Genomic DNA, 25,495 nt, shown 5'->3' with positions numbered 1-25,495 from the left:
CATATCCACTAACATATTGCCTGAATATTAATACTTTCACATAATAAGCATAACAACATGTTTGTAAAATAATGAGAGGAAAATCAGCAGAATTAAAAAAAAAATACTACGCACTGCAGCTTGTGAAGGTGATGATGAAGATGGTGTTAAGATACCAATAAGCCCTGATGTAAGAGAGAACCTCCTGCCCTCTGCTATGTTAGACTCCTTGAAAGGCTCCATTTTGGATGATTTAGGGGCATTGGAGTAAGTCTTGCTGAGTAACTTGTGATTCTTCAATTCATCCAATTCTTCCATTCTAAGATTACTGGAGTAAGACCTGCTTAGAAGTTTTTGGGGCTTCAAGGTGCTGTTGTACTCAGATCGAGGGTCCCCAGAACATGACCTACTTAATAGCTTATGTTGTTTTAAAGTGATGCACTTGTCCTGCTTGATAGCTGTAGAGCAAGAATGGTTCAACAGTTTGTGCGATTTAATAGCCATTGTCTGTTCAGCCCTAGGGTAACTAGAAAATGAGTGGCCAAATGTTCTGTGAGATTCTGAGGCACACACATCCTCTGCCTTAACTGTGCTAGAGCAGGTCTTTCTCAATAGCTTGTGAGTTTTGGAGATGCCATCCTGTTCTGACTTCAGTTTTGATTTATTTTTATCACAGCCAGGTGGAGGATAACTTGGCAACCTTAAAAATAAAGGAGGGGAAGACATAATTGGAGGATAATCAAAATCATGCGCAAAACAAGCAATCCAAATATATGTACAATTTTTTAAGTGCTACCTGTCTTTATGTATTTAACAAGTGATAAGCATAGTCCAACATTAAAAAAGAGCAACTATATGTAGGACCAATTTCCCAATACCAAGTAGACATTTTACTCCTTTGCATACACAAACTCTCATCAATCGAAAAGACAGCTAACTATTTAAGTAGAAGTTAGAGCTATATCCTTACAGCTCTTGGTTCAGGTCCCTACATCTTTAAACAAACCATTAATTCAGGAAATTATTTTTGAAATTAAAACTACATATTTCACACAAGATTATAGCACATTTTTCTTAGCAAAATGTATCTTTCCTATGTAATCAGCATGGCATGATCCCATTAAAGCTATTGTCTTTTGGACATGGCATAACAAATTCTACATGCAGATCCTATGGAAGGTATAATGAGCAACAAAAATTTCAGGCAGTAAATCAAATTTAATTCTGCAGAAATTAACCTTTAAAAAAAAACACTCATAATAATATGGGTGCTTTGTGGAAGACAGTTTGATGCCCTTCTGTCCTGTTTTAGACAAATTCTAGCTCTAACACTGGAAATGAGAATGTGAGGGAATCATATTATGAATACAGAAAGTAAAGAACAAAAAGTTTTTACAAAACAACGTACACATGAACTGTCACTTTTCTATAATGTTCACATTCACCTGTCCTTGCAAAGCAAGAACTAGTATCAGGTATGCCAAATCAATTTTCTATGCTTTATAAGCAACCCCAATCTTTAGAGTATTTTTGGTGCTTGGATCAAATATAAAAGAAGCGAAACCCCAAGGGGAGAGGCTGGCAGGTTTCCCCACCCTATTATCAAGTGATGACAGTGGAAAATGCAGGTGGAGGTTGCTGACTCACTGTTGTAGTTGGCTCATTACCAACCTCAGGCAGACAGGAGGTAGGAATGGCACTCTAGGGAGAGAGAGAGAGGGTCCCCACATTTGGACTAAGTGATCTTCTGAACTGAAGTAGCAGCCACCAAATCAAGAGGAGTTTTTTTTTGTTTGCCTTTTCTGAAAGGCTTTCTTACCCCAAGCTTTGGCCTGCATTGGTGTGTGTTTCAAAGTAGGGAATGGGTAAGCTTTCTACTTAAAACACCATCTTCTTCTTCAACCTTTGAAAAGATAAATCTTTAGTCATCTTCGATATTCCTCTCTTCTTCAATGTGAGTGATGTCTGTACTACCTCTCTCTTTTGTGAGTGGTCTGTACTACCTCTCTCTTTTTTTCTTCTTTTTTAATAAATGGAATTTAGAATTGCAAAATTAATCAAAAAGAAGAAATGCTCAAAGAAGCACTCAAAACAAATTGACAGGAGTGATCTATCAACCCTTCATAAGCAGGAAAACATGCTAGAATAAATAGTCACATTCCCGAAAGAGGTAAAATCAGAGCCTCATTTTACAGACATTTAAGAGTATGAGTAACTAACAAAACTCATAATGAATTCAACTGAACTATTCACAATTTTCATAAGTTTTTTATGCCTTTGTTCTTTGAATTTTTGTGCACACATTTCAGAAGCAGTGAACACTCATTTATGCAAATAGTGGAGGGGGTGGGTGCTCAGCAGCTCTTAAAATCAGTCTTTGATTAATGACCATTCTAGTTTAAAAAAAAAATAAAAATACACACAGCTGTGGAAAGAACAGCTGGACAACTACAAAATTACATATATATATATTCTTGCTATTCAAGTAAAAGTCAAATGCTACCAAACTAGTAAATATATAAATAGAGCCAAGTAAAGCAATCTAAAATTAATTATTTCCAGTTCTACATGAATCATGGCTGTTTCAGAAAGCAGGGCACTGAAATGCTCTGCCTTCAAATAGTCTTAGAAGCTGCAGTAGTACCTAGTTCACTTTTGAAATCATATGCAAGGCAAGTGCTGGAAACCCATGAAGTAAGATATAAATAGAGCACTTCCCTGTGGAGAAAAGTCAACGTTTCCCCTTGTGGATTTTGAACAGGATAAGATCATAACAACTCAGTTTCCTTGCTATTACCTGCGCAATGTAGAAAAGATGTGCAGAGGGGATTTTATCTTTTTGTCAGACACCTTCTTATTGTGCGTACATTTAGATTTCTCTTTGCTGTTCTTCCACTGTTGCGTTACAAATGTCTGCATGATTCTGCAAATTAAGAAAGAAAAAAAAAAAAGATTTTCTTATTGTAGCCAAGTCATATACACTTTAATATTAGGGTCCCTCTGTTGATGACGTAGGCTACATGATGCAACATCCTCATTCTACAGGTAGAGTTTCTCTGTCACATATGTAGACTAATGACTGGGTGCCTCAGTTCCTCAAAAATCCTTTTTTTTTTTCCCCACATAAAACTAATTCACATGAAACTCATTGAGAATAAGGTCTGCATGAACAACCACGGCAAGACTAAATGCACATGTGATGGAGGTCTAAAGACAAACTGATTCAGAGACTTTCCATTCAGCTCTGGGCATCTGTCTCTCCAGTGACTGCAGAGGCAGAATATAGCATCCACGCTGCTCAAGTAGGAGAATATTCTTCGAAGGCACAAGCATGAAGGTAGGTATGTCAAACATCATACTACCCAGAGAAGCTTACAGAGAAGATAGATCCAGACACTTCCCTGAGCTGTACAGCAAAAGGCAGTGGCCACAAGTTGCAGCAAGGGAAGCTAAGAAACATAAAGGCTATAAAGAAAAAACATCCACAAAAAGAGAAGTTAAGTACAACAGGTTGCCCACAAAGGTTGGACATTTTCACATCTCAGCTGCCTGAGGCCCTTAGTGAATTAATCTAAATTTTAATTTAGCATAACTTGGAGTGGGAGGTTGCACTAGACAACCTCCAGCAGTCCCTTCCAGACTACATTATTCTGTGATTCTAATCTAGCAGTGGGGTCTACAATTGATAAAGGCAAAGTGGAAGTTGGTATGGACTTCACTGAAAATTTAGTGAATCTTCAAAGAAGAATATCCTGGTGCCCACAGCCATGAGGTTCATGGGTATTCTGATTTCTGCTCACCACCCACTGACCGATGCCTAGCCTGTCCCTGAGCAGTGTCCAACTCCCCCAGTTTTCTTGTTCAGCATGACATCATAGGGTATGGAATATTCCTTTGGCCGTTTTGGGTTAGCTGTCCTGGTTCTGTCCCCTCCCAGCTTCTTGTGCACTTCCATCATCCTTGCTGGCAGGGCAGTATGAGAAGCTGAAAAGTCCTTGGCTCTGTGTAAACACTGCTCAGCAACAACTCAAACATCAGTGTATTTATCAGCATTATTCCCATCCTAAATCCAAAACACAAGATATACCAGATACTAGGAAGAAAACTAACTCTGTCCCAGCCAAAACCAAGACAGATGTGAATCACGGTATAGATTATCAGCACCGTAGTTATTTTCTCCACTGATTATAAAGAGGGCCTAGGCTGACTATTAAGATGTAGGTGTTCACACTCTGAATCTCTGCATTTCATCAGATGAATCTTCCTCCAAGTCTCGAAATCATTTTGTGTATTGAAGAATCCTAAATATAGGTTCCCATTATTAGAAATCACATTTTTTCCCCCCACTGTGTTTTCAGCTAGTTTCCTAAGGTAGACACCCCTACTTTGTCACTGCCAGTATTCTCATGGCTCCTTCTTTCAAGTCCAACCTCACTTTGCCTTATTTTAGTCATAGTCAAAATTCCTGAAAATTAAATGCCTGATTTTTTTGGTAGTTCAGACTCCCTGTAGAGAATCTGTGGTGGGAGAGAGGCACTGAGAGACTGATGTCGTAAGAGAGATTTGTCATCAAGAAGTGAAGGGATGCACGACACGGACTCCTGATGGCTCTTGAACAGGAGACCATTTATTGCCCTTTTTCACTACTACATATACTTTCCCTGTAGCCCCACGCGCTGTCCACGCACCCGAATCTGTCATACAATTGGTTAGAGACCCTCTGACACGTGCCTCGAGCCAGCCAGCAATTGGCCACTGCCCAAAGCTCATCTTTAACACTGTAGCCAATTTACTTTATCTCGACCTTGCTCAAGTTTTTGTTTCTACTGCTTGTTTCCTCATTATCTCTAATTCAGGGATGTGTGAAACAGCGCAAAGCCACCTGCGAATTCCTTTCCCACAAAGAAGTGTCATTTTTTCCTCCTTGAAAATATTTAAATCCTAATTTAGGTACTTCAGTACTCCCTGTTAGGCAGGAGAAGTTTACACCCAGCTATAAGGACATTTACTAGATTCACAGCACTCTCTATTACCAAGAAACATGTACAGAAGTCTGTATTATAATATTTGCTTTAGACTTATCTCCCAGTTTCGGCTGATCTATGTTCCTCTCAAAACAATGATTTCGGGGGTAATCGGGGAATAAATTGAACCTAATCTATGCACGTTTTCCCCAGGTTAAAGCAATCTTCTGGTATCATGGTGAGAAACAGTATAGGAATTGACAGCTGTTTTAAAGGAAGGCTTTGGGATGCTGTTCTAATAAGAACTGTGCCAATTTTAAAACAAATTCCCACCGTGGAAATAATAAAGCAAGACATCTTTGGATCACTGTATTAAAAGATCTGGGGACTCAAACAACTCTGCTCTAGAAGTGTTTTGCATCTGGAAGTGAAGAATTGCCTGTGCATGAACTCAGGCTCAGTTTTATGGTAATACATTTGCAAGGTTGCAGGCCTGGTTGCCTGACCTAGCTGTGTATGCACATTCCTAGTTTCCTTTGGAAATGATAATGAAGATGCCCTATTTTGAAACATTCATCACACTTGTAGCTATTATAAACTGGAAAGAAATCAGAGCACCATGGAGAAAGGAATGATTATTTTAAAAACTTAAGTTTTCATTACACGTGAAATATTTAGTAGCTGAAACTAACAGAATGTTTTTTAACAGGTAGAGAAAATTGTCCATTCATACTAAAGGAGCAGAGGAGATGAATGGGAACAGTATGACTCACTGCAGCACAGTTCCTTTTCCATTTCATTATGAGTTGATCCTCCCCCTCTACTGAGCCCTGGTGAGGCCTCACCTGGAGTACTGTATCTAGTTCCGGGCTCCCCAGTACAAGAGGGACATGGAGCTCCTGGAGCGAGTCCAGCTGAGTCCAGACTCAGCAAAATTTTATTAAATTAAATTTTATCATGAACATATGAAACTGCTAATTTTTCTCTACTATTCTTCCATCTCATCCTCAAAACTTGGGTGGCCTAATTACTGTAGTTCATCGTAGAGGACGCCTTGAAAGCATTGCCCCCTTATGCTCAAAAAGATTCTCAAAAAATTGCTCAAAAAGATTCCTGCTACAGAGGCTTCACAATCTAAGCAGAAACATGAAATCAAATGCTCTTAGCTACAGCCTTTTCAAACTTTTGTAGCATACTTTCTAAATGGCAATAAAGTAACAGAAAGCCATGGCAGGCAGAACAAATCTGGTTCTCCTCAACAACTGTCAAAACTAAACTTAAAGAGGTAAAAATTGTTATTTTTTTATTTAAAGAAAAACAAGTACAAAACACTTTGATTCAACCAGACTGAAAACCTGTGAATTTTATCCTACTTGACATGGACCAGGAACTAAAGAGTATATAATATTTACCTAAAAACAGGGGTTTATACTTTTCCAGACTTACTTTTTCAGCTGATGTCCCAGCCCAAATCTTTCCTTAGTAGCAATCTGAAATACATCCACGGTTGGCACTATGGAAAAATGAGATAGTGTTGAACTTAAAAGAATAATCAAGAACTCATGACCATACAAGTCATTTAAGGACCCTGTTTTATTTAGACTTTATTGCCTTTACTACATGCAATGCCATTGAAGTAATGGTGAAAGCAGTCATGTCATCTGAGTCTATGAAGAACTGAATGGTCCTTTTCAGAATATCAACCAATATCATTTGTAATCTTACAAATGAATATTTTTAAAATTTGATACCTTAGAATGTATCTCTTCCCATTAATTTTAATTATACAAATGTATCATTGTTACTAGAGAGCAGCATCATATTAAATGTATCTTGACTGGTAATTCATTCTGTCTGATGCCAAACTTTCTTCCAAGTAAGTAGTTTTTACACACACATATTAAAGACACCTTAAATGAGGCACCTAATAAATTTACTTATTGAAAATCTCAGCTGAGAACTCTCCATCATATCTGAGAAGTCGTGGCAGTCCAGTGAAGTTCCCACTGACTGGAAGAGGGGAAACATAACCCCCATTTTCAAAAAGGGAAAAAAGGAAGACCCAAGGAACTACAGGCCAGTCAGTGTCACCTCTGTGCCTGGCAAGATCATTGAGAAGATCCTCCAGGAAACTATGCTAAAGCACATGGAATATAAGGAGATGAGGGGTGATAGCCAACATGGCTTCACTAAGGGCAGATCATACCTGACAAATCTGATGGCCTTCTATGATGGGGTTACAGCATTGGTGGATAGAGGAAGAACAAGTTACATCATCTACTTGGACTTGTGCAAAGCATTTGACACTGTTCCCCGTGATATCCTTGTCTCTAAATTAGAGAGACGTGGATGTGATGGATGGACCACTTGGTGGATAAGGAATGGGCTGGATGGTCACACTCAAAGAGTCAATGACTCAATGTCCAGGTGGAGATCAGTGATGAGTGGTGTTCCTCAGGGGTAAGTATTGGAACAGCGCTATTTGACATCTTTGTCAGTTACATGGACAGTGAAATTGAGTGCACCCTCAGCAAGTTTGCTGATGACACCAAGCTGTGTTGTGCAGTCGACACGCTGGATGCCCCATCCCTGGAAGTGTTTAAGGCCATGTTCAATGGGGCTTTGAGCAACCTGATCTAGTGGGAGGTGTCCCTGCCCATGGCAGGGAAGGTGGAACTAGATGATCTTTAAGGTCCCTTCCAACCCAAGCTATTCTATGATTCTATGATTCTGTAAGTCAAGGTGCCACTACTCGTTACCTTTTGTCAATAATCTCCCATTTTCTAATAGCCATGGGACAATCTGAATGAAATGTTACATGCAGTTACTGTAGTCCAAATTGAACTCGCTGTCACTGAAACCAATTTTATGCTTTTGTAACTGAAAACAAAATTAAGCCCTTTCCCAGAAAGATATACTTTCTTTAGTATGTAATCAACAAGGACATATCAGGTTTTCTGGAGTAAAATCTGAGAGTTTTCCTACCTAACCTGACTTTCAGAACTTTATAAAGGAGTAGTGCACCCGAGTATTTTATTTTTGAGAAGACTATTCTATTTAAGAATAAATGTATCCTAAATAAAAATAAAATTAAGTTCCTCATAAAAACCTATAAACTTAGAAGATGAACTTGGATCCAGATGTGGAGAAAACCCAAATCTAGTCAATTATTTCTCCATACTATTACAGTACCTATGCCTATGAGGAAAATGAAAGTGGAACAAACTGAATTAACTAATATCTGGGTTTTCTTTCTAAGGGTTTTTTAATACAAGATCCCTAATACTCATCATCTAAGTGTCTGATGTATGAATTCCAATGGCCAAGGATTACCCTGAATTTTCCTAAAGACTTGTCCTACCATTGGTATATTCCTATTCATGTGTCAGAAAATTTAAAGGGTAAGAGGTGGAGTCTGGAAATTAGCTCCTGGTATTAGTAAAATCCTTTAATAACATTTACTATGTTAAGTGGCAGGTAGAATTCAGCACTTATTGAATGAGTCTCAGGTCCTCAAGGCAGAACAACAGTCAACACATATTACAAGCACAAATAGACTTTATACTTCATATTACATAAGGAGGTAAGGGCTATAGTAAAATAAAAAGGAATGAAAACAAAAAATCTAGGGTCGTTTCAAATATTAGTAAAAATATAAAATCAGTATTTAAAAATCTATATTATTCTGATGACTCTTATTCAGAATGTCCAAGTTTATCCTTTCATTTCCCTTTAAAAAAATAAGTTTAAAAATAAAATAAATCTAACCTTGCCATCCAATTTCACTTAGTTCAAACCACTGTAGATACTTTTCCCCTAATATTCTTATTCAAATATAATTTCATATTTTAAAGACAAACTGATGATTTTTTTCAAAAGGTATAAATGACTTGATTAGAGGTAGCAATGTCTTTAGAATGTCAAATTTAGGACACATGGGGGGGGCAGGTTGTTTTCAATGAGAATCATCATACATAGTTCCAAAAATCTTAAAATTTGATGTTTAAATGACAATTCTTGTCTAAGCTCTACAACCAAAGGAGACAGCCTAGTACCTCCAAAGGCTGATTCATCCTAATCTAAGACAAATTTCTAAGGCACATGGGAGAAACGTCCCACAGGTACAACAATGAGACAAGGTGTTAACTGGAAGTATGACTGTAAAATCAGGATATTGAACAGATACAAGGTGATAAGAATATCCCCCATTGTGCTTTGGATTATACTGCACATAAGAAACATGTATCTTTCAATAACAGAAAGCATTATAAGAGAAATATATTTAGCATAAAATTATGACTTGGTAGTCTCAAAACTACATATTTAAGGGGAAGAGGAGTACACAGAGAAAGGGTCTTGTTAACCAACAAGAGGAGAAACGTTTCTGGACCTGGTGCTTACCAATGCAGATCAACTCATTAAAGAGGTTAAAATTAGAGGAAGCCTGGGCTGCAGTGACCACGGCCTGGTAGAGTTTGTGATCTCAAGGAATATGGGCCTGGCAAAGAGCAAAGTCAGGACTCTGAACTTGCGAAGAGCGAACTTTCATCTGTTTAAAGACCTAGTGGAAGAGATCCCCTGGAACACTGTCCTCAGGGACAAAGGAGCTGACAACTCTTTAAAGATGTTTTCCCTGGAGCGCAAGAACTCTCCATCCCCATGTGTAAGAAAGCGAGCAGGGAGGGCAGACAACCAGGATGGCTGAGCAAGGACCTGCTGGTCAAATTGAGGCACAAAAAGGAAATGCACAGGCAGTGGAAGCAGGGACACGTGGCCTGGGAAGTGTACAGGGATGCTCTTCAGATATGCAGGGATGGGATCAGGAAAGCCAATGCATAGATGGAACTGAGCTTGGCAAGGGATGCAAAGAATAACAAGAAGGGATTCTATATGTACATTGGCCAGAAAAGAAAGGCCGAGGAGAGTGTACCCTCTCTGATAAACAAGAAGGGAGAACTGGTAATGACAAACATGGAGAAGGCTGAGGTACTCAGCAACTTCTTTGCCTCAGTCTTCACTGCCAGTCAGGCTTCCCACATCTCACATTTCCCTGAGACTTGTAGATGAGGGCTGGGGGAGCAAAGTCCCTTCCACTGTAAGTGAAGAGCAGGTTTCAGAGCACCTGATGAAACCGAACAAGTACAAGTCTATGGGGCCCGATGACATGCATCTGAGGGTCCTGAGGGAACTGACTGATGGAGTTGCCAAGCCTCTCTCCATTGTATTTGAAAAGTGCCAGCAGTCAGGTGAAGTCCCTGGTGACTGGAAAAAGGGAAACATCACTCCCCTTTTTAAAAAGGGTAGAAAGGAGGACCCGGGGAACTACATGTAGACCAGTGAGTCTCACCACTGCGCCAGGAAAGATCATGAAACAGATCCTCCAGGAAGGAATGTCAAGGCACATGCAAGACAAGGAGGTGATCCGAGACAGACAGCATGTTTTCACTAAGGGCAAATCATGACTGACCAATCTGGTGGCCTTCTATGATGGAGTGGCTGCATCAGTCAACAAGGGAAGACCGACCGATGTCATCTACCTGGACTTCTGCAAGGCCTTTGACGCAGTCCCACATATCATCCCAATCTCCAAATTGGAGAGAGATGGATTTGATGGGTGGTCCATTCAATGCATTAGGAATTGGCTTGAAGGCCGCATCCAGAGAGTGGTGGTCAATGGCTGTATGTCCAGGTGGATGCCGGTGACGAGTGGTGTCCCTCAGGGGTCTGTCCTGGGACCGGTACTGTTTAAAATCTTTATCAACGACATAGACAGTGGGATCGAGTGCATCCTCAGCAAGTTTGCAGATGACACCAAGCTGAGTGGTGCGGTTGATACAACAGAAGGAAGGGATGCCATCCAAAGGGACCTGGACAAGCTTGAGAAGTGGGCCCACGTGAACCTAATGAGGTTCAGAAAGTCCAAGTGCAAAAAGCTGCACCTGGGTCAGGGCAATCCCAGACATGAGTACAGGCTGGGTGAAAAACTCTTTGAGAGCAGCCCTGCAGAGAAAGACTTGAGAGTTCTGGTGGATGAAAAGCTCGACGTGAGCCAGTAGCGCACGCCTGCAGCCCAGAAGGCCAACTGCATCCTGGGCTGCATCAACAGAGGAGTGGCCAGCAGGTCAAGAGTGGTGATTGCCCCCCTCTACTCTGCCCTTGTTAGGCCCCACTTGGAGTACTGCATCCATGTCTGGAGCCCCCAGCAGCAGAAGGATGTGGACCTGCTTGAGTGGGTCCAGAGGATGACCATGAAGATGATCAGAGGGCTGGAGCACCTCTCTTATGAAGAAAGGCTGAGAGAGCTGGGGCTGTTCAGCATACAGAAGAGAAGGCTCTGGGGTGACCTCATTGCTGCCTTTCAATATTTAAAGGGGGCTTATAAAAAAGATGGAGAGCAATGTTTCTTCACTCAGGGGGTGGTGAGGCACTGTAGCAGGTCGCCCAGACAAGTTGTGGATGCCCCATCCCTGGAGGTGTTCAAGACCAGGTTGGATGAGGCCCTGGGAAACCTGATCTAGTGGGTGTCATCCCTGCCCATGGCAGGGGGGTGGAACTAGATGATCTTTAAGGTCCCCTCTAACCCAAGCCCTTCTATGATTCTATTCTATGATTAACACAAGAGATGGTGGATCTCATTGTCTTTTTCTAGTAAATAAAGAGACATGGCTGAAACAGCAGCTGGCCCTGATCTTTGGCCAGAGCTTTGCCTCTGGCCCTGATCTTGCCTTTCTCAGCACTACACTCAGGTACTACCACAATTGGTCAGCTGCAGGACTGGGAACTAAACTTCCTTTTTTAACCTTGTCAACCGTGCAGAAGATAACTTCTTGTTACTTCTCATTTCAGTAGTTCATTTCTTACTGCATATGACTCTTCACGCTTCACTATTTGCTGCACTTTTAAAAATTACTTTTTTGATAGAAATATTCTGAATACCTGAATACCTGCTACCTGCTATGTCAAATATATACTTTAAGATCTGTATATTTACAGAGAAGATCAAAGCAATAAAATACAGGCAAAAGGACCAAAGTCAAGCCAAAAAAATAGACTGATATAATGAAGTACTCATTGGAATGAACAGAATATAGCTTATAGTTTGCATCAGCTGACAACATATCCTATAAAAATAGCTCATTGGGACAGATTTTGCTAAACATATTATGACTTGAAATATCTATTAATTTTCCAGAGACAGAATTCTCCTACAGAGACAAACCATGAACTCACAGCTTGCACTGGAAGCCTCCAAAACCTGGCAAGTTACACTCACGGTTCTGACTTTCCTTTGTAAAAATATATCTGAAGTTGACTGTTGCAGATGAATGTTTCCAATTCTTCAATCTCAGCTGATTCTTCACAAGTTGGACCATTTTTATTTTCATGAGGAAGCTTTACTCAACCACCAGAGAGTAGGATGTCAACATAACATTCAAAATTCTCATTCAAATTTAAAGATCCTCCAGAGTTCACACATTCATATAAAAATTAGAAGTTGGCAGGATAATTATCATGGCCTGATTCTTCAAAGGTGCATGAAAAAGGGCATATTAATGTGCTCCACAGATCTGTATATATATATATATACACCTGTATATGTATATCAGTGATATCTGCATCTGTGAAGATGATCCCTGATTTTTAAAATCAGGAAATCACATGGTCGAAACTGTAGATATTTATTCCTGAATCCTCAGATTCCTAGTGAAAACAGATGCATTTCAAAGGATATCATGAAAACAAGTTCCTGAACTCAACTTACAGAAGTTTAAACTAGATGCCCATGTCATTACTGAAGGCCTAATCTTGCAAATATATGTAAGCATAATTTCTCACCAGCAGGACCACTCTCAGCAGTAGATTTAAGTGCACACAGGGTCAAAGATTTGGCAGTGAATGAGCGTCTGTCACCTAGGACATAACTCAGACTGAAACATCATACAAGGCACATGAATACATAGGTCACTAACCTGGACCATTAAAATACTGTGTAAGTGAACAGTGCAGTCGCACTACTATAGGTTCTGTGCGAATTACACCCCAAGCCACAGCAATCTCTTCCTAGTTCAAGATAAAAAGAAAACAGATACCATTAGACATTCCGAAGAACTGATGCATTTTGTCAGTCTACCTTAGGGGTTGGTATAAACACCTTCCATCCATTTACCCAATCATGGGATATCTACTCCAAGTTCAAACGTGAAATTTAGGACAAACTATTGCCTGCTAATGCCCTTAAGAGCAGTGTTAGACTGTTTCCAATTCTTGATTATGCTCATTTAAACTGAGCGCAGGTTTCTACGCAACGCTACTTCTGCAGTGCAGGCAGACACATTTCCATCTATCAAGAGATACTGCTTCAAAGATAAGAAGCAAAGATGGAAAGGACACTCAACCCGTAACATAGGGCAAAGGAAACTTTTGCTCCTTCTTAAGACTGATTAAAATAATTCAAGGTATAATCAAATTATCTTAAATTTTAGAAGAGCCCAAGAACAACTATCTTATGTGCTGTACTGACCTGAGAATATGCTATATCTGTGCAGAAGCTAATGATACCACTAAAAGCACTACTTTTCATTCTGCATCTAGAGAACAGGAAGTTACTGCACAGATGAGGTGAGGAAGTGTAGAGTTAATGACAGCACAACCGTTACAGAAGTCATGCTGCCAGTCGACAGCACCACTACCCTGTGTCTCCTTTGCCACTCAAGCCTCTCCCTAATCAGCTGCAGATGTTGACAAGCACACAGGAGAGCTCTAGCCAAGGTCGTCTTCCCTCCAGAAATCTATGAAGTGCTTTCACCTAACTAATGTCTAGGATAGCAAAAAAAAATGTATTTCATTTATATCAGTTAAAACATTTGCCATTCACAAAGAATGTTTGAAAGGAAATATACATGCAATAAATAAAAGCCTACAAAACATTTTAACAATGTAATTGGAAAAGGAAACCTCTCCACTGGGTAGCAATCAATAACACGACAGCCACTTATGAAGATCAAGCCTCTGAAAAAGGAAAGTCTCAGTAGTTGTCCAGAGAGTCTGATGTGTAGCAGAATTAAATGTGTATTACTGTTCATTATGTAATTCTGTGATTAGATTACTTACATCAAGAAAGCTAACATCAATATGCAGATCAATATCTACATCATCAATGGCTCCATATTCCCTGAAAGGAAAGAATTACATTACATTAGAGCTCTTTAAGATACTCCTCAGCCCAAGAGTACTTATAACAGGGAAGATTTTATAAAGGATAATCTTGGCTGTAAATTCAGAATGGTTATAAAATACACATTTACATAGATTGGATCAATATTCCCAGTGGGTGACCATTTGCTGCACTGAAACTTTCTTTCAGTAGATCTTTTTTGTTGTTCTTGGTGGTGGTGGTGTTTGTTTTTTTTTTTTACTAATTCCCCCAAATTCTCACTCCATTGCTGCCATGTATTTTTGTCTGATGTATTGCACAAACAAATCAAGGAAACGATAGTGGTTATATACTGTTCCTATTTATGATAAATGACAACCCTAGTTAATTTTCAAAAGTATTTTAGGTTAACAGCCAGCAAGCTAAAGATAGGCTTGAAATAAATAACTGAAGACAAATACAACATAGCCTAGTGGGTGGCATATTATACCTGTGGGACTGCTTCATACATTCAAGCATTTGTTTGTTAAATCATAACTATTGCCCTGTAATGCGCTCAATGCAATAGTTACCTTATTTTATCTGTTACCTGTACTATTGCTGGAATCCTCAAGGTGCAGATTTAATTTACGCTCATAGGTGTTTCATTGCCATCTGAAATCTTAAAGTGTGTCTGTTTTGCCTCTTATTTTCTGACTCATTCTGATTGCCCTCCCCCAGCGTATGTGAAGACTTCTGAAAAATAGGGCTAGAAAATATTTATATCAAAATCAAAAAAATCAAAAATTGCTTTCCTTTTAATTGAAATTACTTAAGTGGACAATTTTATAAAAGTGCGATCACTCATTTTTTCACAGATTAGTTGATACACTTCTAGTCACTAGATTTTTGCTTTACAGTGCATTTATATGCTTCTCTCAATGACTTCCATGCTTTTCTATTAAACTTGACCAAGAGTGCATAGTAGCAGTTGTGCATAAATTAAGTTGATAAGGTAATGTTGAAAAGCAAAAGTATTTTTGTGAATACAGCTGTCTTCTTTTAGGGCAACGAAGCTGGTGAGGGGTCTGGAGAACAAGTCTTATGAGGAGCGGCTGAGGGAGCTGGGATTGTTCAGCCTGGAGAAGAGGAGGCTCAGGGGCGACCTTATCGCTCTGTACAGGTACCTTAAAGGAGGCTGTAGCGAGTTGGGGATTGGTCTATTCTCCCACGTGCCCGGTGATAGGACGAGGGGGAATGGGCTAAAGTTGCGCCAAAGGAGGTTTCGGTTGGATATTAGGAAGAACTTCTTTACTGAAAGGGTTGTTAGGCATTGGAATGGGCTGCTCAGGGAAGTGGTTGAGTCACCATCACTGGAGGTCTTTAAGAGACGTTTAGATGTTGAACTTAGTGACATGGTTTAGTGGAGGACTTGTTAGTGTTAGGTCAGAGGTTGGACTTGGTGATCTTGGAGGTCTCTTCCAACCTAGACGATTCTGTGAGTCTGTGATTCTAACAAAGTGACCTCTCAGACAGTGGTAGGAGCTAGTTGGCACTGGAAATGCCTTGACCTCTCATGAAGTTTTGTGGAGGGAACCTCTTCAACCAAACCTCAGTGGTTCTCTCTAGTAAGGGCAAACCTGAAGCCTCTCTAGATTAGACGTCCACACATGGTGCACAGGGGGTAAGTGAATAGGTAGCTGCCCAGGACTGTGTTACCTGGAGGTTTCCCAGCCACCCTGATGACTGCTCCAGATTCTGCTTGCCCAGAACATACAAGCACTCACTGACTTCCTACAGCTCGTTAAAGACCTGACTTTGAAACAGCAAAATACTCCACCTTCTGAATTGCCTAGCCACTATCCTACACAACAGTGATCTCAGATTTTTTTGTTGTTGTCAGTTTTCCAGAAGATCCAAAGAACAGATTGCTATAAACTCATAAGTAATACCTATGAACACAGGATGGTGTTACTCACATGGCTGAGATTCAAAAGGCTGGGATCAAGCATAATTTTATAAATTAAACAGATACAGAACTGAACTAAACACAAAAGTATTAGTGGAAGAAAGGATACGATAAAAGTAAGTTACAACTGTGGAATTTCCATTCTCACTGAAATCCCTTTGCCCCCACTCCATTACCATCATAGAATAGGGATTTTAGATACATGATGTTTTATTTCCCCAAGCTATAAGTGAAGAAGAAATCATGCTTTCTTCCAGTGCCTGAAGCTTATGATCTGCTGCCTACAATGGCTCCAAGAACGTCTTGATTTTGAAGCTCCCAGAGGTCCTCTGCCCATCAGTGTATAAGTAATGTAAATAGATACAGAAGAGTTTGGATCAGTTGGTCTAGAGGTCTTTCATATAGGTTTGTGACCAGATTTCAAAGGGCTGTGGTGAAAAACATGCAGGTATAGGAATTCCCCTTTTTATGTGTTAAGTTCACTCTCTGACTACTAAAATAGGGTCAACTCTCTAAGAAATATGCATCTTAGTGGGTGTCACTGTCAGACAGGCATGTTGCAGTCAAAGAAGTGTACTGTTGGAGAGGGATGAAACTGAATGCTTAATGCTGTGTTTGTCATTTCCAAGAATTCATCAGTATTTTCAACTGCAACACAGTGCAAGAAGAATGAAAGTTTTCCACATGCCAAAAGCAGACATAGATGCCAACTTCTATTACAGTGAGCCTGAGGAGATCACAATGCTTCCAATGAAACAGTTGATTCAACAAATTAGATGCATTAAAGTTTTTGAAAGGTTACATTCCATGTTTCAGGTTTAGGAGCCTTAGGTAGCATACTAACAAGGTATTCTCAATTTCATAGTTATCAGTTTGGCAACTAAAAATTTATCACATTCATTTCCTAAACCCATACACAACTATTTGGATTTTAATTCCCCAGGTCCTCAAAATGTAATGAATTTCCATTTAATTTCAAAAGTCATAGTACACCATAGTTGTAGACGTGCTCTCTCAGACTAAAATAACAGAGATTATTGTGTAGAGGTTAATGGGAATTGTTACATGCAATATGTGTATGCCTAAGGTTATCATCTTTTCTGTATTTTGTTACTTGGCTTGTATGACAATTTTGATATTTTATTTGTAATGCTTCTGACAGGTCTGTTACATCTTGCCTGTTATTTTTATTCAATTATTAATATTACATAGGTGGAAAAGTAAGTTTAAAAATACTTGAAGCAAATTAAGTACATCGTACAGTTATGCCCTGCTGCAGAATCATGCACACTCATAAATTTTTGTGTAATTTCTCTTTGCAATCCACCTCTGACCAAAGTTCCACCATTTCCCTGTGTAGGACTATTCAGTTTCCCACCTTGTTACAATTACAAAGCTTTTCTAAAATCTAACCAAATTCTTGTTTGTTGCTAACATAGTTTCTTATTGTCTCTCTCATGATAACAGAGAACGGTTGATCACTCCTATCTATAAACAGCTTTTTTGAAGAAGAAGAGCTGTTACTATGTCCTCTCCATCTGTCTTTTTTCCAGATTAGACAAGTCCAACTCCTTCAATCTTTCTCTAGGGACAACATTTACTAAATCTCTTATCATTCTTCTTGTTTACCTCCAGGGCAGAAGACAGAATATGACAGAGAAAGAGATTAACAAAGGTTTAAAGTAATGTTGAATAGGAATTTTCAGCAAAATACAACAGACTGATCAAATACTTACTGAGCTACAAGACAACATTTTAGAACAGGCTTCCAGGGCCTGTTCTCAGCATAGGCAGTTGTATGAGTACTCAGTCACAAAATGAAAACAAATCGAGTATTACTGCTAGCTAAGAGTGCTCCTTCCTTTTGCCACAATATGCAGAAATCATCAGAGAAGAGCTGTGTTTTGGCAGTGAGGGAAGGTCTACATGAAACTCAACCTCTAAAATGTTAAAGGTTCCACAATAGGAAGGGTAAATGACATACCTGAGAGATACTGCATTAGGTCCATAGATCTCTCTCACTGCTGTCAAATCAGCTTCCAGCTGTGGGTGCTTGTGAAGTTCTCCATCATAGCTAACCTACCAGAAAAAAAAATATTCTAGGATTTCTTATTTATTACATTACTGGCACCTGATCTAGGCTCTTGAAAAATCCCCCTGCAAAATATGCTGCAGAAAGATTTCTTAACACCGTGCTCAGAAAGGACACTGTTGATAACCTGAAGCACTGAGGTGGTCTAGCTTTTCTAAGCAATGAGATTTGCAAAGCAGGTACCTCTGTATCAAAACTCCAGAGGGTCCAACTCCTGTTTGTGGAAGAGAAGCTGCAAAGAATCCATTCCTCTGTCCTATTTCATATTGGGGGCTGTTCTGGGCCTCTTGTCACGTGCATTTTAAAACTGGTAGGTGGATAATCAGATCTCCCCGGTTATACCATCCCAGTCTAACCACTACAGGACAAGGTTTACTCCCTCTTGCCTTATTGTCATGCTGTCATATTTTAGACACAGAACGGCCTGGGCTCAAGAAGAGAAGTACAAGACTATTCTACACAACAAGGGTCTCAGCATCTAAGTTATATTTTCAATCTACTCATTTGCTGCATTTGAAACCACCAGTGCAATGACATCAGATTTAAAAAGAAAAATAATTAAAGAACACTTTTCCATTTTGAGTATTTTTACCAAAGAAGGTCTAAAGAATGGGTTGGGTTGGAAGGGACCTTAAAGATCATCTAATTCCACCCCCCCTGCCATGGGCAGGGACACCTACCACTAGACCAGGTTGCTCAAAGCCATGTATTTAGATATCATTTTAAAATGCATTTGAAACATGAATATGAAACATATATGAAACACGTATTTAGATATCAGTCACATTTTCTTCAATCTCTACATGAAAAGTGGATACTGTTACGTTAGTGTTTACACTATAAAGCAAAACTTGTGAGCTTGTCTAGTTGGATTGTATGAAGTCAAAATAAATAATATCCTCCTATCTTCTATCAGGACCAAAATACCTTATTAGTCTTGTAATAGCCTATTAAAAGTCTATTAATGCTTCCTCATTAAGCAATATGCTCCAGATTGTGTGAGTTTAATACTGCTTCTTTACACCTATTAGAATGACAATAAGTCCACAAAAGTCGATGAACTCCCGAGATTTGGGCAGATTCGGAAATGAGAGTAGAATTTGGCTTGTACCTTTGACAAATTCAGAGAGCAAAACACAAGAGTGCAATTTATCCCTTTAGACACATAAATATATCCTTATATATTAATTCCTGCTGAGAATTCCTGCTATTTCAGAAACATTTCAAACTGCAGTACTGTTTCTTAATTTCATACATCCAAATCTGCAGGACCTCAGTGCTGTGACACTTAGGTTCTGATATCTAGAGCTGTACATTTCTTTATGTATCTAATTAAATAAATTTTAATTGAATTAAAATAATAACCAACTGATCACTTTTTACTTATGAAAATTAGCAAAGAGTAATTTGGTTATACCTAGAATTCTTCAAACATAAGACACAGAATTAATCAGTAAAGCATGCACACACTTATCAGAGATACCAATGATACTCCCAACCAGAAAGGTATAAGCCAGCTATCCCTGCTTTGTTTAGGCAGCCATGTGAGAACAATTTCCCGTGTAGACAACATGGGAACAAAATCTTTATTATTTTTTTTTTCACTTTAGGTAGGAGCAAACAAATTTATCTTGTAATGCCGAGGCGATCAGCTCTGGGACAGACGCATTCTGCAGAGGAGCAGGAGATCGAGGCATGCAGGGGGTTCCCTACACTGAGGCCCCTCGAGGCAGCCCGAGGGAGCCGCCATGACGTGTCAGCCCTCACAAGAGCAGCTGATGAGGCTTGGACGGAGCCAGGAGCGCATCCTACCCCCATTCCCCACCCCCATCATTCAAAGGAATCCCCTAGGGAAGGTGAGAAAACAGGAGTGCAAGTGAACAGAGTGGACAAACAGGGCGAGGCGTGACAGTCAGGGTGCAGCTTCCACGGCAGTGTGTGCAGGCATAGAAGGGCAGAGTATCCCTCCCCACGCAGGAGACCAGCTCACCAGACAGAAAGCTCTTGCCAAAAAGACTGTGGCAACCCAGACCAACTGCCTGACCAAAAATGCATCTGTTCAGGTCTCCCCGGCTGCAGGGAGTGCCAACGGAGGGTGGCAGAGATACCATCTGTGTGAGGTGTGAGCAGGTGGAAGATCTGATCAGCCTGGTGGCAGAGCTCAAGGAGGAGGTGGAGAAATTAAGGACTATCAGTGAGCGTGAGCAGGAGATAGACTGGTGTAGCAAACCCTGTCGTGCCTGTGAGAAAGGCACCGGGGCAATACACCCCAAATAGTGGTGGACCCCCTGCCTTGTCACTCTCAGGCAGAGGGAGGGGACCTAAGAGATGGGGAGGAATGGAAACAGGTCCCTGCTCGGCGTCGCAGGCAAGTCCCCTCCATAACAACCTTGCTTCCCGAGGTGCCATTACACAATAGGCTTGAGGCTCTGGAGCTTGAGGGACAGGCTGGTGAGGATGTGGGGGAAGGTCCACCCAGGAGGTTGTCTAGGGCAAGGAAGTCGACTCCACGCCTCAAGACTGCCTACACCAAGAAGGAAAGAAGGGTAATTGTTATAGGCAACTCCCTTCTCAGGGGAACAGAGGGTCCCATATGTCGGCCAGACCCTACTCGTAGGGAAGTCTGCTGCGTCCCTGGGGCCTGGGTCAGGGACATTACCAGGAAACTTCCCGGCCTGGTTCACCCCTCCGATTATTAACCCTTATGGATAATTCAGGCTGGCAGTGACGAAATTGCTGAGAGAAGCCTGAAGGCTATCAAAAGGGACTTCAGGGGATTGGGGCGGTTAGTGGATGGAGTGATGGTGGTGGTGTTTTCCTCTATCCCTTCAGTGGCAGGGAGGGATTCTGAAAGGACCTGGAAAGCCCAGCGGATAAATACATGGCTGAGAGGCTTGTGCCATTGCAGAAATTTGGGGGGGTTTCACCATGGGAAAGTTTACGCGGCACCTGGCCTGATGGCTGCAGGTGGGTCCCACCTGTCTCAAAGGAGGAAACAGATCCTAGCCTAGGAGCTGGCAGGGCTCATTGAGAGGGCTTTAAACTAGGTAGAAGGGGGACGGGGATGAAATGAGGCTCGATAGAGATGAGCCTGGGGGAACAATGTCAGGGCCGGGGGAGAAGGCAATGGCCCAACTGAAGTACATCTACACTAATGCACGCAGCATGGGCAACAAACAGGAGGAGAAGGAAGCCATTGTGTGGCAGGCAAACTACGACTTAGTTGCCATCACTGAAACGTGGTGGGACAGCTCCCATGACTGGAGTGCTGTAATGGATGGCTATAAGCTCTTCAGAAGGGACAGGCAACAAAGGAGGGGTGGTGGCGTGACTCTCTGTATTAGAGAGTGTTTCAATGTTGTTGAGCTCGGGGCTGGAAATGGTAAAGTCAAGTCCCTATGGATAAGGATCAGGGGAAAGCCAACAAGGCAGACATCCTTGTGGGGGTCTGTTATAGACTGCCAAACCAGGATGAAGAGACGGATGAGGCATTCTACAAGCACTTTGTGGAAGTGTGGAATAATTGCCTAAGGTGACTTGAAAATTAAACTGATACTCATATTTTAAAGAAAAGGTACAGCATTGAAGAAGTTTCCAGGGTGGAGTGTAGCTGCACTACCTAAATGTTCCCTAGGCCTCCAACCTTAGATGTTAATCGCACTGGGGTGAGATTGTCCCACATAATGACAAAAGGTTGCATTTTTAAAGGAGATTAAGTGATTTACAAACCTAAATTCCACTGAAAATCACTAGGACTTAGGCTGTTGAATCACTTAGCTACTTTGAAGTATTTATCCATTAAGTCCTTAGGGAGGATTACAAGTGGGTGCCTAGGAAGCAGATACATTTAATTTATGACTAAAAGTTCATATCTTGTTTTCACTGCCCATCAAATGTCATTTCCCATCTTCCATATTCCTTTTTTCATCATCAGTTTCTCTCATCTTTCCAGTTGTAACCACTTAGAAATGTGAGAATTAACCCTAGCCTCCACCTTTTCCAATTGTGTTGCACACAATTACACCGGCATCTATCCCCTCTGGTTGCTAAAGTCATTTTTGTCCCCATTCTCTGTGGGCACAACATGCACTTTTCTCAAATGAAGCATCTTACTTGATTTGTTCCCCACATATACAGTCAACTGTTTTGTCTTTTTTTCATGTTATTAAATCCCAATACATGTGGGGCTCATTTAATAACTCTTACAATCAACTTATTTGAAATAGGACTCTTCTTATCTCTCAAGAAACTTTGTTAACTACCTGGCTTCCTATTTATTTCATAAGTCCTCAATCACTTCAGTTCTACGGATCTTCCTTAGTATTTCATCTTTTTGAGCATGAAATTTTATTTTTTTTTTCTCCTGTTAAATATACTTTTGATGATGGCGGGGATTTTTTGTTGTTTTGTTTTTTGTTTCTTTGTTCTCCTTACATTGCAACCCCCTGCATCGCTACAGGTGGAGGGAAGACTGGCTGGAAAGCTGCCTGGTGGAAAGGGACCTGGGGGTATTGGTCAATAGCTGGCTTTTACACCTTGCAAAATGATTTAATGCTCTCTATGTATCTCATAGGCAGTGTTAATATTTATTCATCCATTTGGGCACTGGCAAGCATCCTTTACCAAATGTAGTTGTGCTGGTTCAAGAAGTTTGCTGTTTGCTAGCTGTTTACTGGCTTTTCCTTCATGTTGAGGTTACTGCCCTTTCTGTAGAGTTGAAAAATGAAGCCAGTACACACAACTCATCACTACAGGGCAAAATCAGAAGATTTTTCCTCGCAGGCAGATTAAAGTAAAATATTGGTCTTTGCACTGAAGTATGTGTATACGGTCTTCTCCAGCACTCTGCAGGGCTGTAGGACTGGCAGTGGATGGGAGGCAAACCTGCAGTCATTTCTTAAGTGAACATGAGTCCGTAACCCATGTCAGTTATTTTGTGACACTGAAAATACATTCTTTCAGTTCCATTTTCAATATCACTTTTCATAGCATTAAAATGCTATGAAAAATAATAATAAAATAATATGATTAATAATAATAAAATAATATGATTAAAATGCTAGGGGCAGGCTTTCTTTGCTTTACAGTAAATGCAAAGCACCTTAACTTGTGTTTTGTGTTCAAACCCCGCCATGCTGCTGGAGAACAGGCTTGGTGATGATTCATCATCATGCCTCTCACTCTGTTCCTACCCTACTGGCTGGCACTGCTGATGCACTCCTGCAGCCTCTGCTCTGCACTCCAAGGGTGTGGATGGCTTCAGCCTCCGGGCAGAGGCAGTGACAACTTTCATAAACATTGTCTGTAATTTGTTAAACTATTCATTGAAACAAACAGTTGTAATAATATAAGTGAGGAAGGATGCCTTTGGGGCAATCTTTAGACTAAAAAGATAAGAAAAATCTGAATAATCATAGAATCATAGAATAGAATCATAGAATATACCGAGTTGGAAGGGACCCATAAGGATCATCAAGTCCAACTCCTGGCACCGCACAGGTCTACCCAAAAGTTTAGACCATGTGACTAACTGCAGAGCCCAATCTCTTCCTAAATTCAGACAGGCTTGGTGCAGTGACTACTTCCCTGGGGAGCCTGTTCCAGTGTGCGACCACCCTCTCGGTGAAGAACCTCTTCCTGATGTCCAGCCTAAACTTCCCCTGCCTCAGCTTAACACCGTTCCCGCGAGTCCTATCACTAGTGTTTACGGAGAATAGGTCACCTGCCTCTCCACTCCCCCTCGCGAGGAAGTTGTAGACTGCGATGAGGTCCCCCCTCTGCCTCCTCTTCTCCAGGCTGAACAGGCCCAGTGACCTCAGCCGCTCCTCATATGTCTTCCCCTCTAGGCCCTTCACCATCTTCGTCGCCCTCCTCTGGACACTCTCCAACAGTTTAATGTCCTTTTTGTACTGTGGTGCCCAGAACTGCACACAGTACTCGAGGTGAGGCCGCACCAGCGCAGAGTAGAGCGGGACAATCCCTTCCCTCGACTGACTAGCAATGCCGTGCTTGATGCACCCCAGGATACGGTTGGCCCTCCTGGCTGCCAGGGCACACTGCTGGCTCATATTCAACTTGCTGTCAACCACAACCCCCAGATCCCTCTCTGCGGGGCTGATCTCCAGCGTCTCATCGCCCAGTCTGTACGTATAGCCAGGGTTGCCCCGTCCCAGGTGTAGGACCCGGCACTTGCTTTTGTTAAACTTCATGTGGTTGGTGAGCGCCCAGCTCTCCAATCCGTCCAGATCTCTCTGCAAGGCCTTTCCACCCTCAACAGAGTCCACAACTCCTCCAAGTTTGGTGTCGTCGGCAAATTTGCTCAAAACACCTTCTAGTCCTACATTCAAATAGTTTATAAAAACATTGAAGAGGACTGGCCCTAAAATGGAGCCTTGAGGGACCCCACTAGTGACCATCCGCCAGCCAGATGTGGCCCCATTTACCACAACCCTTTGAGCCCTGCCCGTCAGCCAATTGCTCACCCATCGTATGATTTTTTTGTTAAGTTGTATGCTGGACATTTTGTCCAGTAGGATCCTATGGGAAACCGTGTCAAAAGCTTTGCTGAAGTCCAAAAAGATCACATCAGCTGGTTTCCCTTGATCGACTAGATGGGTGATCTTATCATAAAAGGAAATCAAATTTGTTAGGCAGGACCTACCCCTCATGAACCCATGTTGGCTGGGACCAATGACTGCATTGTCCCCCAGGTGCGCTTCAATAACTTCAAGAATCATCCTCTCCATAATTTTACCAGGCACTGACGTGAGACTGACAGGCCTGTAATTGCTAGGGTCTTCTTTCTTACCCTTCTTGAAAATTGGCAGAACATTTGCCAGCTTCCAGTCTACTGGGACCTCTCCAGATTCCCAAGATCGTTGAAAAATAATTGAGAGAGGTCCCGCGATGACGTCTGCCAGCTCTTTAAGCACCCTGGGATGAATCCCATCCGGACCCATGGACTTGTATGGATCCAGGTGGAGCAGCAAATCCCACACACATTCAGGGTCGGTTGGGAGTTTGTCCTTCCCACCGTCATGGTCCTCCAGCTCAGGGCACCTGGGGTCCCGAAGCCCATCATCAGCGTTGAAGACAGAGGCGAAGAAGGCATTAAATGTCTCTGCTTTGCCTATCTCATTGTCTGTGAGGAGACCTTCCCCATCTAGTAGCGGACCTATGTTTTCTTTGGTTCTCCTTTTTCTGTTAACATATCTAAAAAAAACCTTTTTTATTGTCTCCCACAGACATGGCCAGCTTCAACTCTAGTTGGGCTTTGGCCACACGAATTTTCTCCCTGCAAACACGAACAGCATCCCTATATTCCTTCCTCGTCGCCTGACCCTCCTTCCAGCAGCCGT

The 25,495-nt window shown here is 41.3% G+C and overlaps 1 protein-coding gene across 2 annotated transcripts in view; it reads right to left on the bottom strand.

The window, feature by feature from the left end:
- Positions 1-25,495, bottom strand: part of LOC121062963 (protein mono-ADP-ribosyltransferase PARP8-like) — a 149,552-nt gene that overhangs the window by 68,489 nt on the left and 55,568 nt on the right. For both annotated transcript variants that reach the window (XM_040543264.1, XM_040543263.1), the window contains exons 7-12: positions 18,030-18,124; positions 14,055-14,115; positions 12,914-13,004; positions 6,390-6,456; positions 2,777-2,902; positions 115-679 (exon numbers count right to left, since the gene is read on the bottom strand). In XM_040543264.1, the coding sequence (XP_040399198.1) occupies positions 115-679; positions 2,777-2,902; positions 6,390-6,456; positions 12,914-13,004; positions 14,055-14,115; positions 18,030-18,124 (1,005 nt within the window). The remainder of the gene's footprint in view (positions 1-114; positions 680-2,776; positions 2,903-6,389; positions 6,457-12,913; positions 13,005-14,054; positions 14,116-18,029; positions 18,125-25,495) is intronic.

This window comes from Cygnus olor, assembly GCF_009769625.2.
Source record: "Cygnus olor isolate bCygOlo1 chromosome W unlocalized genomic scaffold, bCygOlo1.pri.v2 SUPER_W4, whole genome shotgun sequence".
Taxonomy (NCBI): domain Eukaryota; kingdom Metazoa; phylum Chordata; class Aves; order Anseriformes; family Anatidae; genus Cygnus; species Cygnus olor.
This window is presented reverse-complemented; position numbering and strand designations above follow the sequence as displayed.